This window comes from Elaeis guineensis, chromosome 8 (assembly GCF_000442705.2).
Source record: "Elaeis guineensis isolate ETL-2024a chromosome 8, EG11, whole genome shotgun sequence".
Taxonomy (NCBI): Eukaryota; Viridiplantae; Streptophyta; class Magnoliopsida; order Arecales; family Arecaceae; genus Elaeis; species Elaeis guineensis.
The window spans coordinates 27,676,882-27,693,090 of NC_026000.2; the positions used below are offsets into that span (position 1 = coordinate 27,676,882).

Genomic DNA, 16,209 nt, shown 5'->3' on the forward strand with positions numbered 1-16,209 from the left:
CACTGATGCTAATTCTTTATGCTTTTGAATTGGCAACAAGACTGAAGATCAACTTTCAGAAAACCCAACTCATTGGAATCAATGATGAGTTGAGAGATGATTTCACCATCATGCTTGGTTGCCAAGTTGCAATGCTACCTTTTCGTTAATTATCTTGGAATCCCCCTGCATCACTTGACGTTGAGCAAAAGAGACTGTTCATTATTCCTCCCCGAGAAAATCTCCAAGAGAATGTGTGGGTGGAAGTGAAACGCATTAACACTTGCTGTTGCGTTGCTCTAACAAACTCAGTGCTCCAGCCATCCCCGTTTACTGGATATCAGTATTGAAGCTTCCATCTGCTGTGATTCACGGTATCAATCAATTGTGATGCGAGTTCATTGGGACAACCAGCAATCCAGAAGCAACGTAAGGTACCTAGTCTACTGGAATCATGTTTGTAGACCAAGAAAGTTCAGAGGCCTGGGAGTTAAGGATCTTTTTACACTACTTAACCAAAGTCTCCTTTTAAAGTAGTGGAGGAAGTTCCATGATGAACAGCACAAACCATGGTGCGTGTTGATGAGAGCCATCTACTACCCAAAAAGGCTGCTAAAGGAGCCGATGCAATATTTGAAAAGCGTAGCTTCCCCCTTCTATAGGAGCATCCTTAATCTACATGGTTTATCTAAACAATGCTTTTGCCCGAAGTAAGGCCGTGGGAGTCAAATCCTATTTTGGCAGGATATCTGGTTGGGGGAGATCGACTACGCTGAACATCTCTTTTCCGCATCCATACATGTTTGCAAGGAACAAAGTTGTTCAGTCGCAGAGTTCTTGTCGCAGAGCAACAGTGAATTGAATTTCTGAAGTCCAATGAGCTCAATGGCGATGAGGGAGCATCAGATTCTATCACTACTATCACAACCTCCTCTCCTCTCCAACAATCCTGACAAATGGATATGGAAATGGATTACAAGTGGGATATTCTCTGTTAGCCACTCTACAGCTCTACATGCGGTCTTTACTTTCCGTAGCTGGACCTCTGTTGTTAGCAATAGCAATGTCCAGCAACTACTACTCCAACTCGACCACCTTACCAGCACTAATGGTTTTCTGGGGAGATAGCCGGGTGTTGGTGTGGAGGATTTGGCTTGGCCTTTTGAGAAGGAAGATAGGAGGTAGTTTCTCAGAGATTCCCAAGCAATTGTGCAATAATCATATCTGAACTCACTGGACTGGATTATCGCATGGAAGTCTTTGGTGGGTCTTAGCTAGTTAGTGAGGTTTTTGGATGTAGGTGGGAAAGTATTTGCCACTCCATGGGTCTCCTCATTCCTTTCTTAAATCCAAATGTGACATACCCATGCATTGTTAGAAACTTTTGTCCATGGAATGCTCTCTTATGCTATTTCCTTGCAAACTTTAAGCTTTTATAATATTTTTCTAGAGGAAGAACCTTACTTCCTCCTGGTTTCTCCAAAAAAAAGAAAAAAAAAAAAAAAAAAAGATACTCAGAATGTTATAGAAAGGAGTTACAGCAAAGTGTAAGACTCTGATCGAAAAAACCAAATACAACAAAGTGTTGGGAGCACTGATTCCCAAAAGAGAGCAAACAAAATACTGGGACCAGAAAAGAGCTGTTGTAAGGAGTAGAAACGAATTTGTTTGGAGAGGAGTTTGATATCAAAACTCCAACAAATAGAGGAGGAGAACTATTCAAACCCTCAGAGAGCACAGCAGCTAAAATCACATTAAGATTGCTATCATGACGAAAGAACATCCCCATTACAAAAGCTCAACAGGTCAGCAGCCATCCAACAGAGCCTGTAATCCCATTATCTTGTGCACGATCTTAGTATGCACTGAAAGTAACCTTGTTCCACAGAGGTGGGACTACAAAGAGAAGATTTGTAGACCTGCACCAATAGATGCAATATATGACCTTTTGTTTAGAAAGATACGCGTGTTTCGCTCTCTACAGCAAGACCATGTAGTTGCTGCTATCAGCATTAAAACCATACGTTGTGATGCTCTTACAAAATTCTTCTTTGTCTAGTTAATACACAAACCTTTAAAGGAGCTATGGGAACTCAAGACCCCTATTCATTGATAGATACCTCTCCAAGTGGTGAACAAACTACAGGCTGAGTAAAGATGATCCAACATTTCAATATGATTATTGCACAACACACAATACCCCTCCAATATTTTCCGATTTTTTGTTGTTCAAATCCCTGGTGTTTAGCATAGCCTAAAAAGCATTTGACCTTCCATGGCACTGAAAGATTCCATAGCGATATCTCCTATGCTATTTGTCACAAGTGAGGACTACATTATTTATCCACACTAGACTTTCTAAATTCCATCATGATTATTTGAAGACATCAGAGCCCTTTCCTCATCAAACGTCTCCTCAAATCTTTGTACTCATGTTCTTAGCATCCAACTCATTTCTAGTTCACTTTATTAGAAAATCTGCATTTTTTGTCCTTTCTAATTTTACCAAAAAGTTACCACTAGCATGCATCTTGAAACAATCTCTTCATTTGCCAACATCCAATGCAAACAACAATATCAAAGAATTTATTTTTAGAAGTTTTGCAAGAACCCCACAAAGCACGTTACTGAAATATGGTTTATTATTATCATGAATAAGGATATGACATTATGGATTTTTTTTTCATAGATTTGTACCAAAAACATAAGTATAGACATCACACTCCTTTTTTTTTTTTTTCTGAATTGGATTTTTTTTTTCCTCGTTTTCCTCATCTTAAGCCCATCAGTCATTGGTTATGCTCTGATGGTGTTCTAAGTGCATCTGTCACTTTTCCTTGCAGTTGTTAGGCTGGATCGTTGTGGCTCTTTTCATCCTTGGTGTCCTTTATGTGGTCTTCCTATCTTGTTTCAACTATTTGGTCCAGAGGTTTAGTCCTGTATTGTCGAGTCTAAGAACCCTACTCCATTCTCATTCCTAAGTCAAAATTAATTTAAGGGATGTTTAGGGCATGTTTGGCTTAGGGTAGTTGGACTATGGAATGGGAATGAGGATGAGTGATCCCATTCCAACCATTTGGTTGGGGGGTCCTATTTCGATTCCAGCAGAGAATAGAAATATGCATCTGACTTTTTAAAATCCAATCCCTACTCTTTGTAGTATTCAAATCCTATTCTAATTCTTGTTTCAATTTCTATTCAACCAAACATATGAAGAATATGGCCATTCCAATTCTCATTCCAATCCATCTTTATTCTGACTCCAGTCACGAACCAAATGCACCCTTAGTTTCTTAGAAGTAGAGTGACTCTCTCTGTACATTCATCCGATAGGAGAGCATCTGGGCAGATGCTTCTTGACATTCCAACAAGATGATGGTTCTTGTATTCTCAAGTGGTCTGTCTTGAAATGTTCCAGAAGCGGCAACGAGGCTTGGATTCAGACCTTTAGCTTTGGGTATTATTGCTGATCTTGTCACCTCACTGGATAAAACCCCATTTGGATTCTAATTCTGGAGCCAAACAAATACTTTTTGTGCAGGTGCAGACTTGCCGATTGGTAATTCCAATCTGAGTAAAAAAGACCTGAATTACAGGCCTCATTGGATCTCGGCAGAGTCCCATCTGATCAAACCAAATCAGATGGTATGCCAGCTCCTCAACCAAGCCTTCTATGTATCAGATGACAAATATATGTTACCAACCTGTCATGGTCTGATTCCCTTCAACGTACATGTTTGCAAAACAAAAACAAAAAGATCAAACATGCTCCTTGGATAATTTGTAAACTAAGTAAACAGTCCACTAATTGATGATTCATGTATCGCATCAATCTTGTCGTAAACTGTTGGCTGTTGCGAGCTTGCTCCGATCAAAATTGCTTCGATGGACAAGACTCCATTGTTGACTAAACGTTGGCTTTTGCATTGATTTCATTTGTTTGATTCAAAAACAGATGGCGATCAGTTGTTGCCAGCGAAATCACAAAAGCCATGTGAGCCCCATTAAGCTGGTCTACAGATGCACCATGGAAAAGTGGTTCTAATGTGACAAGGGGGAGTGCAAAATTTTCAATCATGCACACTGATGTCCTGATAAATTGAACCTCTCTGTCATGAGTATTTTCCTATTGCAAGGCTTGTTATATGCCCAGTGTAACAGTGGCTAGATCTTCATAATGGCTGTTACAAAGTATTATGATAGAAAATAACAGACAATAATTGTAAAATGACACTGTTATGTGATTATATTATCGTCAGTATTATATTTTATTCACTGATATGATATATAATTTGAATTATTGAAAAACAAAAAGAAATTCAGTCATCAAATGTTGCACTTAAAAAAATCAATGGGGACGAAATTAAGCAAAATATAACATTTTTATGAAAATGCTCTTGCAAAAATGGGCATGCTGGAGCATCCAGTGAACACGAACAGAAGATGGGTGCCTATATAGGTTTGCTTTGTAGGATAGTCAGAGAAGGATGGTATAGTGTTTGGAGTTCAACAAATGAACAAGGTAGAATGTTGATTGCAATATGACGGATGGCTTCCTGCTTTGAGCCTTCTTGGTTGGATGGAACCTGTCAACTTGCTTACCTCCTAACCATTTCTTCTAACCAATTTAATTTTTGTTCGTTGGCAATGTTAACAGCATGGATTAAGACAATCTCTATTCTTGTCCGTTCGTGTGTGTGTGCGCGCGCGCGCGCGCGCGTATGCGTTTTTTTTTTTATTGTGGGGTTGGTGGGTTGTTGAGGGGGATGAGATGCTGATTGTAGCACCCTCAAGCTAATTTAAAGTTTGATTTTGCTATAGTACTTTTTTTTTAAATAATATTTTATTATAAAAATATTTAAGATATTATAAATTATTATTTTTAAAAAATAATATTTTATTATTATTTTTTTCTTTCCGCACCCATTCCTTTCCCCATGCCACCCGCTGCTCCTCCACCCTCGTCTCCCGTCCCCTCTCTTCGGCACCCACAATTTTCCCATCACATCCCTCTCATGATGTTGGTGGTTTTTATGCCCATCCATCCCGCACAGACCACCCCACACCCCTATTCTGATTGCTTCTATGCCTCCCCCAATGCCGGTGGTTTCTGCCCCTGCCCCTCCCCACATGTGCCTACGGTTTCCACCTTCCCTCCTATCCCTCTGCGGTTCACGGCTTCTCCACGCTGCCATCGCCCTACCCCTGATACCTATGGCTCCTCCGCACGCCCTTCCACGGCTCGCGGACATCAACACCCCTGTCCCACTCCCTCGTCCCTCCACCAAACTAGAGTACGGTGCGGACAAAGAAAATTTTTAGTAGAGCGATAAAATGCATAAAGATCGAAAAGAACATCAATGGCGAAAGCACTATGTTGGGCCAACCTGACACTAAGAGACGAAAGCTAAGGAAGCAAATGGGAGTAGATATCTTAATAGTCCTAGTCGTAAATGATGGATATTAGGCACTGTACGTATCGATCTGTGTAGTGCTGTAGCTAACACATTAAATATCCCGTCTGGAGAGTACACTCGCAAGAATGAAACTCAAAGAAATTGATGGAGACCCGCATGCGAGCAGTGGCGAGTATGTAGTTTAATTTGATGCAAAGCAAAGAATCTTACCAGGGCTTGACATGTCATGAATCCTCTTAAAAGAGAGGGGTGCCTTCGTTCTTCGGCTTCTTCATGCCACTGCTGCCCCACCCCCAATGCCCGCGGCTCCTCCGCGCTCCCCTTCCACAGCCTACGGATGCTAGCGCCCCCCATCCCGATGATCCATGGAGGAACAAAATTTTTTTTTAAAAAAAATCAATTTAATTATAGCATAAAATAATCTTAATCTTTGAAATATTTACCGCACCAACCATGCATATAGATACTCTACTGAGCTAAAATCTAAGTGGTCTATATTTAATCAAACGATTAGAAATGGATAAAAATTAAAAAGATTAAAATGCCCTTTAGAACACTATAGCAAAACCCTTTAAAGATATTAAGATATAAGGAGTAAATAAAAAGATATTAAGAGTATGTTTGGTTTGAGATAGTTCGACTCTAAAATGAAAATGAAAATGAAGTCTCATTCTAGTTATTTGATTAGAAAGAGTCCAATTTTCATTTCTATCCCAACAGACTGAGAATATCTTAATCCTTCAAAATTTAATTTTTATTATTTTAATTTTAATTTTAATTTTGATCATGGATTATTTGATTAAGATTATTTTGATTTTCATTTCATTTCATCTTATTTTCGATTCCATCACAAACCAAACGCATCCAAAGTTATTATAATTCTTAAACCTCACCGAGGTATGGTTGGTTTTTCGACAAAGTCAAAACTTGAAAGCCTTGTTTTGGATAAGTACGACGGAGAAGGAAATTGTCAAAGCATTTGTACACCAACTACACCAATGATCTGTGTACCTTCTTCCAAGGAGCAGCTGATGCTCGAGTTATTAAATTAATTAAGATGCATGTCATGCTTATCCTTAAATGTGTATTTTTTTGTGGTAAAGTTTGAACGTGTATGTTATTATAACCGAAAAAGCAATCAATAAGATGGGGCAAAATATGATAGAAGGCATTGGGCTTGGATTGAGAGTGGAGATGAGGTTAGCAGGCAATATAGAAAATTCGATATAGAACATACTATCTTATTCGATTAATCAATATAGTCATCATTTTTCAATATATATTTAATGCCTACAGATCAACTTTTTCATTTCAAAATTTTATATGATAAAAATATCTCTATTCTTTAGTAAATTTATAACATTTTATGTCCATATTATGACATCCTGCATTTAGAAAGTCATAATTTTTATCCACAGGATATCATAATATGCATAGAATATCATAATTTTTTTTCAAAGAACATAGATATTTTCGTCATTCAAAATTTTTAAATAAAAAAGTAAAACTGCAGTCATTAAATTCGCATTGAAAAGTGATTGGATAAAAATATCTCTTCCATATTATAATTTATTGGGCCATATTATGACATCCTGGACTATAATATGCCACAGAATGTCCTAATTTTTTTTTTCTAAAAACAGATGTATTTTTGTCATACAAAATTTTTAAATAAAAAAATTGAGTTACAAGCATTAAATGCACGTTGGAAAGCAGTGACTAAGTATATCAATCGGATAAAATGGTGCGCTCTACATTGGATTTTCTACACTGCCCGCGGTGTATAAGGAATTTCTCTAATAGTTAAGATGACTCCCCAAAAAATTGATTGCATGATTAAGATAGAACTGGTCTCATGCCTACAATTTTTAATTACTATACTAGAAAGCAGACATAATGTGGAGACATTACCATGACTTTGGGCTATAAAGTATGTATTCTAGGTAAATGGACAAATAAGCAACCATGCACCCAAAAAATACAGAAATGGGTATTTACATCAAATAGGATATCCAGCACAAGCAATGCAAATGATTTTCCTGATAGAGATCAAAGTAGAGATAGAAATGCATGGGCCCCACTCTTGCTAGTTCATTATATGCAAAGAGAAGAACAAAGCTATAGCTTTACAAAATAAACATTCACCACCAGGCTTCTGAAGTAGGATTTTACTTAGCGAGGACCAACTCTTCAGAAAAATAAGTTCATATCCCAGATAATGAAAATCTTGTGTTTACATTGGCACGGTCTATATAGGACACCCCATTGTACTCTGTTTTACTCTGCTTTAATAAATTGATAGGTGGCTGCTTTCCCAGCCTCCGAATTTCTCAAAAAAAAAAAAAAAAATCTTGAACTATATTTCATATTAATAAATCTCAAAATAATTAATGATATGCTGATACTCTTAACCTACCTGTCTTGGACATCTTGAAGTGGAAAAGTCTGAAAGCTACCATTCCCTTCTCAAGTACAGAGTTCATACCATACACTTGGCTCCACATAAACCTTCTGCTTTTGCATTAAAGCTCGTACCAAGCGACAAAGCAGCCGCCTAGAAAAATATGCGTGTCGCACTCAAATGAAATCTCCATCACTTATCGGTACACATAAATTGACTTTATTTTTTCCACTCATTTTCTTATCTAATGTCACATCATTTGATGTTTTCGGCCAGCCATGCTTATCTCACAAACATATGGTTAGCCAATGCATTAGAAAAGATCTTGTTTTGGAAGGAAAAGGGAGGTTAATACCACCAAGCTCGTATTCAAATCAACATGCAGATCAGAAAATTACAAAGGATCGGTCAAAGCCAAAGTACAAAAAAACAATAACGGATGATAGATTCTATATATCTCCCAAAAAATGAGATTATAGAATATAGAAAAAAGTTGCACATCGAGACCAAAACAAGCATACGACAAGAAACATAGAGTTGTTTGACATTGAACTCCTGCAAACCTATGAAGATTCCCAAAGGAAATGCTCCTAATTGACAACTCATAGTCACAGACCAGCAAGCAAATCACCTAGTCTTTTAATCTTGTGCTACAGAAGATCACCGATGAATCTGACTATCATAAAAGGAAATCAAAAACCAAATAATAGATGTATTTGGCATTTTAGCTACATTATGTGTTTGGAAAATGAATCTCAAGCAGTTGCAATATATTGTGTGTTTATTGAGAGCGCTAGCATATTATTCTTATCTTATGATTTTTTGTAATTTTTAATTAGTCACAACATTAAAAAAAAAAAAATTAGAATGTAAAGCCTTCTAGATGCAAGCACAACTTATCATATGAAATTCACATAAAACATCAAAAAAGTTTATCTTTTTTGTCCAGGAGATAATTAAAAGGAGTGCTTATGTGAATATAAAATATAGAAAATAATACATCTGACATGGACAAATGTGCTCAAAATACAGAATTTTATATATATATATAAAGTAATCCATCCAGCTTAATTATTGAAAGTAATTTCAAAATATGGAAATTTTGCACCATTCATCTAGGATAAGCCTAAGCTCAAAATGTTTATTAGACAATCCATGTACAATTTGTTTGAACCAATAGAAGAGCAATTTGGTACAAGGAAGTTGCTTTGCGGTGCCGATTAGTGCACAATAAAAATCCTCTGCCCCCACCTAATGCTGATTTCATAATTCCATGTGCATGAAACGGGCTCCCTATAGCGTTATGGTGGATCACTTTTTTATCAAGTTCATGATCTGAACTTTCTTCCATATTACCTAACAAGAATTCATCCTCAATTTTTAAGCTAATTAAAAAAGAGTATTTTCAGAATGACTCTAAAGTCAGAATGACACTAGGCACAAGCCATCTGCGATATGACTTTTGAAATGTAAAAACAACTAAATTACTTGATAACTAAAGATCTTATTCAAACCAGCTGCTTCACTTACCAAAAAAAAAACCAGCTGCTTCCCTAGTCGTGTCGTAATAAGATTTTATTTTATTTTATTTTATTTTTTGTATGTGTTGCGTCATCGGATCAATTCTCAACTAAGAACTAGGCATCTAGATCGAAGTTTTCAGCTGCCGGCCAAGTCCCAGTGATTTAACAAAAGTCTGTCACTTAATCAAGTTTGTAGGTACTTAGACATTAATTAATTTATTTTTCTTCATCTAAATATGGGCAAAATGCCAAAATCCCCTCGCAAAATAAAATTAGGGTCAGCCCCAATAGTACTTTATTTAACTTATTACATCTTAGGGTAAAGAAATTGTGTGCGTGTATCTATATATATCACATTTTATTCCTTTCTTCAATCAATATATATATATATATATATATATATATTCCTTTCCCATCTACTTAAGGTGAAGCAACCCAAAAAGGAGAGAAGTGGCGCGAGTCTGTGTCTAGGGTTTTTTGATCTGGGCCTCTTCAGAAAGCAAGCGACTACGGTACTTCTTTCTCTGGATTCCTCTCTGTCCTACTTTCTCAAAAGCCCCGAACTTTATTTGATTGTGGATTCTTCCCTCCGAATAATTGAAATCAGGATTTTTCTTGATTTGGATTTCTTATAAGAAGTAAAGAAACGTCTTGATTTCCGGAATTTTCATCTTTGGCAGATGGTATTTTCTGTTGGGAGGAGAATTCCACGTTGTCAAATCCAAAATGGGTGAGTTCTTGAAACCTTTGGGGTTTATGTTGGATTCTGAACCAGGTCTTCTTTTGTAGCATATTTCCAAAACCCCAAACCAAGAACTAGTTCTCTAAAGTTGCAAGATCTGTGACTAGATTATGAAATCTGAGGAGATACCCGAATAGAAATTTCTCTGAGCTCGTGATTACCATCCAAATCCTTTTGAAGCTCAGAACTTTGATAATTTCCCGGCGGTCAAGATCGTTGTGGCTTGTTTTATCTCATTGCAAATCCATACAAATAAAGATCTGTGACTGGATTATTAAATCAAAGGAGTGATTTGAAACACGACAGGTAAAAGTTTTCTGAGTTTCTGATTATAATTCAGATCCCTGTCGAAGCTTAGAACTTTGATGAATTCACTACGGTCAAGGTCCCTGTGGCTTGTTTCATCTCATTGCAAATCCATGGAAGCAGAGTCTGTGACTGGATTATTAAATCTGAGGATTGATTCAAAATCCAAATGGTCAAAGTTTCTGAGCTTCTGATTATAATTCAAATCCTTTTCGAAGCTTAGAACTTTGATGAATTCACTACGGTCAAGGTCCCCGAGGCTTGTTTCATCTCATTGCAAATCCATGGAAGCAGAGATCTGTGACTGGATTATTAAATCTGAGGATTGATTCAAAACCCGAATGGTCAAAGTTTTCCGAGCTTCTGATTATAATTCAAATCCTTTTCGAAGCATAGAACTTTGATGAATTCACGGCAGTCACGGTCGCTGAGGCTTGTTTCATCTCATTGTAAATCCATGGAAGTAGAGATAATAGAGCAGTCATCAACAGATCTTCCATGGACAACACACTGTACTGCTGCATCGCGAAAGGAAATAGAATTCTCTACTCTTACAATAGCAAAGGCCGTGAGCTTGAGGCCCTGGCAGCCCTCTGCCTCGAGAATGCCCCGCCCTTCCACAGATGTTACTTCCACACTATTGGGACAAGAACATTTGGTTACTTGATGGAAGGTGGATGCACCTATTTCGCCATCGTCGACCCTAGCTTGGGGACTCTGGAGATCCTTCGGTTCCTAAAGCACATCAGAGATGGGTTCAAGAGGGTCTCAATGAATGGTTTCCATGATGAAGCGGTGCCCATCATCCAGCAGTTGATCAGCTCATTGCAAAGAATGCCCCAACCGGCGACAATTTCTGTTGATGAGAGCTTGGAGGGGAATGTGTCAGGTGATAGTTCCATATCTGGATGGACCCCTTTACTTGGAAACAGCAAGCATGATAAGAGGAAGATGAAGGATAAAGTAGTTGAGACCCATGAAGTTTGTGAAGACCTTATAGACGGAGTAAAGCTGAACATGCCACCAGAGCCAGGAGGCAGTATGTCGTTGCAGAGGAGCTCGAGTTTGATGAGGACTCAGATACCGCAAGTTGGACAGAGGTTGTGGTGGCGACATGTGAAATTGGTTGTTGCTGCTGACGTTATCCTTTGCTTGGTTTTGTTTGGTGTTTGGTTGGCTGTCTGCAAGGGTTTCAAGTGTATTTCAGATGCATAGTTAAGTGAATTAGATTTGGAGAACAAGGATGGTGCGAGAATTGGAAGCATGAAACACTTCATTGGATGTAATTTTGAAATGTTTATTTGTTTAAAAATGAAAGATGGATGCAACAAAACTAAAATACAGTTGATATTTCTTGTTGCAAGTTTTCGGAAGAATAGATGAGGAGATTTAGATTTACTTGGCAGTTGTCAAGATTATTGAGATATTGTGTATCTGTATGTATATGTTTGCATTTTTTTTCTCCCTCTTTGGTGTTGCTACTGCGATAATAGCTGTTTATATGTATTTCATGCTTTTGGTTTGTGTGGTTCTTGTGAAAACATATAAAGCACGATACAAAATGATATTTTTAGTTTCCTTTTTAAGTTTGTTTAGATTTTCTAATTGATTGAAATTCTTTTTTTTTTTTTTTGGTCAATGTAGTGTTAAAAATAGAAAGAACAGTTCTCAATTGATACTGTTCTAGTTTACTATATGTTTACTTGTTGTGAGGCTTATACAAAAATAACATTTGAACTCCAGAAAAAGCTAACTTCATTCTTCTTGCTTTAATCTCCACCTCTGAACAAGCATTGATGTGGCATTTTGGAAAACAGGAGTTCATCCGTATCTCCTTTTTTAATCTCTATCACTTATATGAGATTGAAATTTTTAAGAATTGTACTAAACTTATATGGCACTAGAACTTTTTGGTTTTTGTAATTTGGACCAAAGTTGAACTTTCTTGATAGCATTCTTAACTACGTCCCCTGAACTTCTTTAAGATGTACTTCTATGTTACTGTTAAGTGTTTCAGAGAGAGAAGCTTACTAATATAAAGAGAGGGAAGAACAAAAAGTGAAGAAGCGAGGGAAGAAATAGGAGATACAATTATAGGGGATAGGGTGGCTTGCAGGATAATTTCTCTAGACCATTTCTATAGCATTGTATCAATTGCTTGTGAATACTACGCCAGAAGTCTGGGTAAATGAACTTTAGTGGGCTTCTTGGTTGGCTTTGCTTGTGGCATGGTCATTTAATTCCAATGATTTGGGGTCGTGGATTGAGTTTGTGAGTACCATTTTTTTTGTCGAAAGTTTGTGAGGATTTTACTGACTTTAGCAAGTAATGCCGTGAATTAGGTTGAGCATGTCTGTTGAGTGGTTGGTTTTAATTTGGGCTTGGATTAGAGTATGGTTATGCTCTTGGGTTACAAAAGATTTAGTCAATTAGGAAATGCCAAAGTTTTTTTTTTTTTTTGTTTGTGGTTATATGATTGGATCTATTCAAGCTATCTAGATCATGAGTGGATTTGCGTAAACCAAGTATAGTTAATTAAAGAAAAAATTATAAGAATATTTTTTCAACTTTAATCCAATTTCATTTACATCCGTATATTTTAAAAAGTATAAAATCGATCCTTCTAGTTATCGAAATATTCTAATATGGTTCGGCTGTCTATTTCCGTTAATAAAGTAGTATCATGTAATCATCATATTATACTATTATTTTATAAAATGATAAAAATATCCTTATCTTCGCCTCCTCTCTTCTTCCTCCTCCCTTGATCCCTTCCTCCTCTGTCGCCGGCGATTCTCCTCTTTTCTCCCCTTCCTCATCTATTTCTCCTCATCCATGGTGGCTTCCTTCATCTCCGCCCATTTTTTCACTGTCTCTTTTTCTTCTTCCTTCTCTTCCCTCCTCTCTAATTGATTTCCTCCTCCTCCATTGCCTGTTTCTTTCTTCTCCCCCCTTCTTCCTTCTCCCTTTCCTCCTCATCTATTTTTTTCGTCCATAGCGGCTCCCTTCACCTCCATCCATTTCACTGCCGCCTCCCCTTCATCCTCCTTCCTCCTTCCTCCTCTCCGATTGATCCCCTTCTTCTTCATCATGATATTTCTCTTTCTTCCTCCTCCCTCTTCCTCCCCTTCCTCCTTGTTAGAAATTAAGTAGGTTGCATGTATGAATTTCTAAACGATTTTTGATAGTAGCAGAAAACAGATCTAGGTTAAACATTTTTAACCCCACATGCAACAGATCTAATCTATATTATCCACGCCCTTGGATCTATGACATGCACATAATCTGAAAAATAAAAAAAAAATATTGAGATCGAATCTCAATACCTTTGCATAGATCGATCTACACCGCAGCCGATGATCGTGGACCTGAACGGGTTCTTTTAGCCACGGATACGTCCGATCTCCACAGGTATCCACATGAGGACTCGTTCCGACTAAAGATAGGTGTCTTTATCGGGATACTAACTCCCTTGCAGAAGACTCTTCTTTGATGGCTGAGGTCGTTCTCTCACAGATCTCATAGACTCTCTTGAGAACTAGGGAGAATGGGGAGGAAGAGGAGGAAGAGATCTCGGATTTTTCAGAATATTTTTCTCTTAATTTTTTTGACTTTTCTCATCATCATAGGATCTAAAAATTAATCCCTATTTATAAGAGGGAGGACTAGGGTTTCTTAGGAGAGAGCACGCCACCTATTACATGCCAAACAATTTTGGCGTCCAAAAAATTATCGCCAAGAACTAAGGAACGGCGTGAGAAATCAGATCTGATTTCTCACGCTATTCCTTTCTCAACGCACAAAGGGAGAGGTTGTTAGGTGCCGCCAAAAGATTCTATAAAATCAGATTAGTTTTTCTTCTTATCTCTATCTTTGATTTGAATCAAATTCAAACTAGGAAAGAGATCAAGAAATAAGGTGGACGAGTCATCAACCAACTATCTACCATAACAACCTCCCTCTCTCATATCTACGCCCAGAACTCTCACGCAAATTATTTCTCATGTCAAAATATTTTTGTCGTGGAATATGGGGCGTGAAAACCAAAAGGGGGGCGATGGAGAGAGAGTCCCAGCTCCAATGGATTCTAAGGTTTCCAAACTTGAATTAAATCGAATCTGATTCGATTTGATCCAAATAAGAAGAAGGAACCTAATCAAATTAGGAACCCAATGTCTTCAATTAAATCTTAATCTTAGTAGAAATTAACTGAACCCAAATCTTGATCAAATCAAGAATTAATCTCCCCCGCAATTAGGCTCGATCTAATCAAATCCAATCTTAGTCAAATTAAATTCAATTTAATTAGACTTAATCCGAATCTCAATTACTCAATCAAATTGAGCTAATTAGCAATCCAATTGCTAATTAATCCTTCTATGATTCACTAACACTTAGTGAATTACCTAATTGCAATATTTGCATAAAGTTAATCATCAACCATATTGATGATTTTACACTTCAATGATTCATAATCATCGATCAGCTATCTGATCAGACAAGAACTTCTTTTGTGTATGACCCCATAGGTTCTATTCTGTTTAGTAGTGAGACATACTGTGATCTCTATCATAGTATCATCGAAACTCCTTTCGATGGGCTGGAACGATTTTAACTCATCCCAACAAGAATAATTGATCCGAAAATGATCTTAGTGAGTTTTCACGATCCACCGGTGATACCTAGCAACATGTAGTAGCAACCCAGCAGAATAGAAGAATGAACTTTTAGGTGCAGTTATCATGTGATACAGTGCCTCTATCGTGAGTCCTGACTAGACGAGGTCATGGAGAACTCGTCAAATTTCATCGTCAGTCATATGCTAGATTGGCTCGACTTGAGTTCATCTGTGAATCCCGTGAAAACTCTTTTTCGGTATTTACATTTGCTCTGGCCAGAGACTTTCTGAACTCAGTCTTGTGAATCGTATGGGACTACTTCTTTTCTACTAAAGTTAATAGATTCCATCTAGGTGTATCTTACTCTAAACAGTAAATTTGAACCTACAATAGCCAACATACACAGCAAGGACCCAAATGGCTAGGGACTAAGGAAACGTGCAGTCAAATTAAGTAGTCTTGCTGCGAATAGCCAACACACCATAGGTTAAAGGATCAGTCATACCACTACAGCATCGAGAAAATCACTGACAGTGAGTAGACATCCAAGTGATTTCTCGTGTTGGTCATGCTCAGTACAAGTTGTTCTCTAACAACCACCTACACTCTCACCTTAGTGTCTCCACACTGCAAACTCGAGATTCATTTATCCAGAAGAGAGGTGAATCGTGCACTGATCTTAAAAGGATTGATCACTGTCCTCTGTGACGATCCTACGATCGAAAGTATTTAAAAATTAACCACTAATGATGTATGTTTCAAATTCTCAACACCTTGAGAATTTACAAAATAATCTTTGTTAATTTTTTGGACAAATTATGGACACATACAATATGATTGGTAATTAAAAGTTGCCTGACAAGTATAAAAATATGCCCTAGAGAAAAGTATGTATCAGCAAAAATTGACTTCAGGGCACAAATCTAATAAACTTCTACTTACACTAAAGTCAATCTGCTATATACCTGAGCCCCATCTCATGAAGACAGACTTCGATCTTTAGCTGGCTAAGTGACTTAGGCCTACCACAATCCATGTGGAGTCTACTCTCTGTACCTCTATATATTTCTACTGGAGGCATCGTGTATATCGCTGTTCTATGTGCTTAGACTTTCGATGAGACCTTGGCTACTTAGCAAGAGTTATGGACCATTATCTTTGTAGTACAGTGTCATGGCATCCGATGTCATGACATTGAGTTTTGCAAGCATCCGATATCATG

The 16,209-nt window shown here is 37.5% G+C and overlaps 1 protein-coding gene across 1 annotated transcript; it reads left to right on the plus strand.

The window, feature by feature from the left end:
- Window positions 1-9,714: 9,714 nt before the first annotated feature.
- Window positions 9,715-11,890, plus strand: LOC105049763 (phytolongin Phyl1.1). The gene is given in 3 exon segments (XM_010929505.4): window positions 9,715-9,832; window positions 10,001-10,859; window positions 10,862-11,890. Coding segments are annotated over 2 exon segments (810 nt in total). The 5' UTR covers window positions 9,715-9,832; window positions 10,001-10,771; the 3' UTR covers window positions 11,584-11,890.
- Window positions 11,891-16,209: the final 4,319 nt, after the last annotated feature.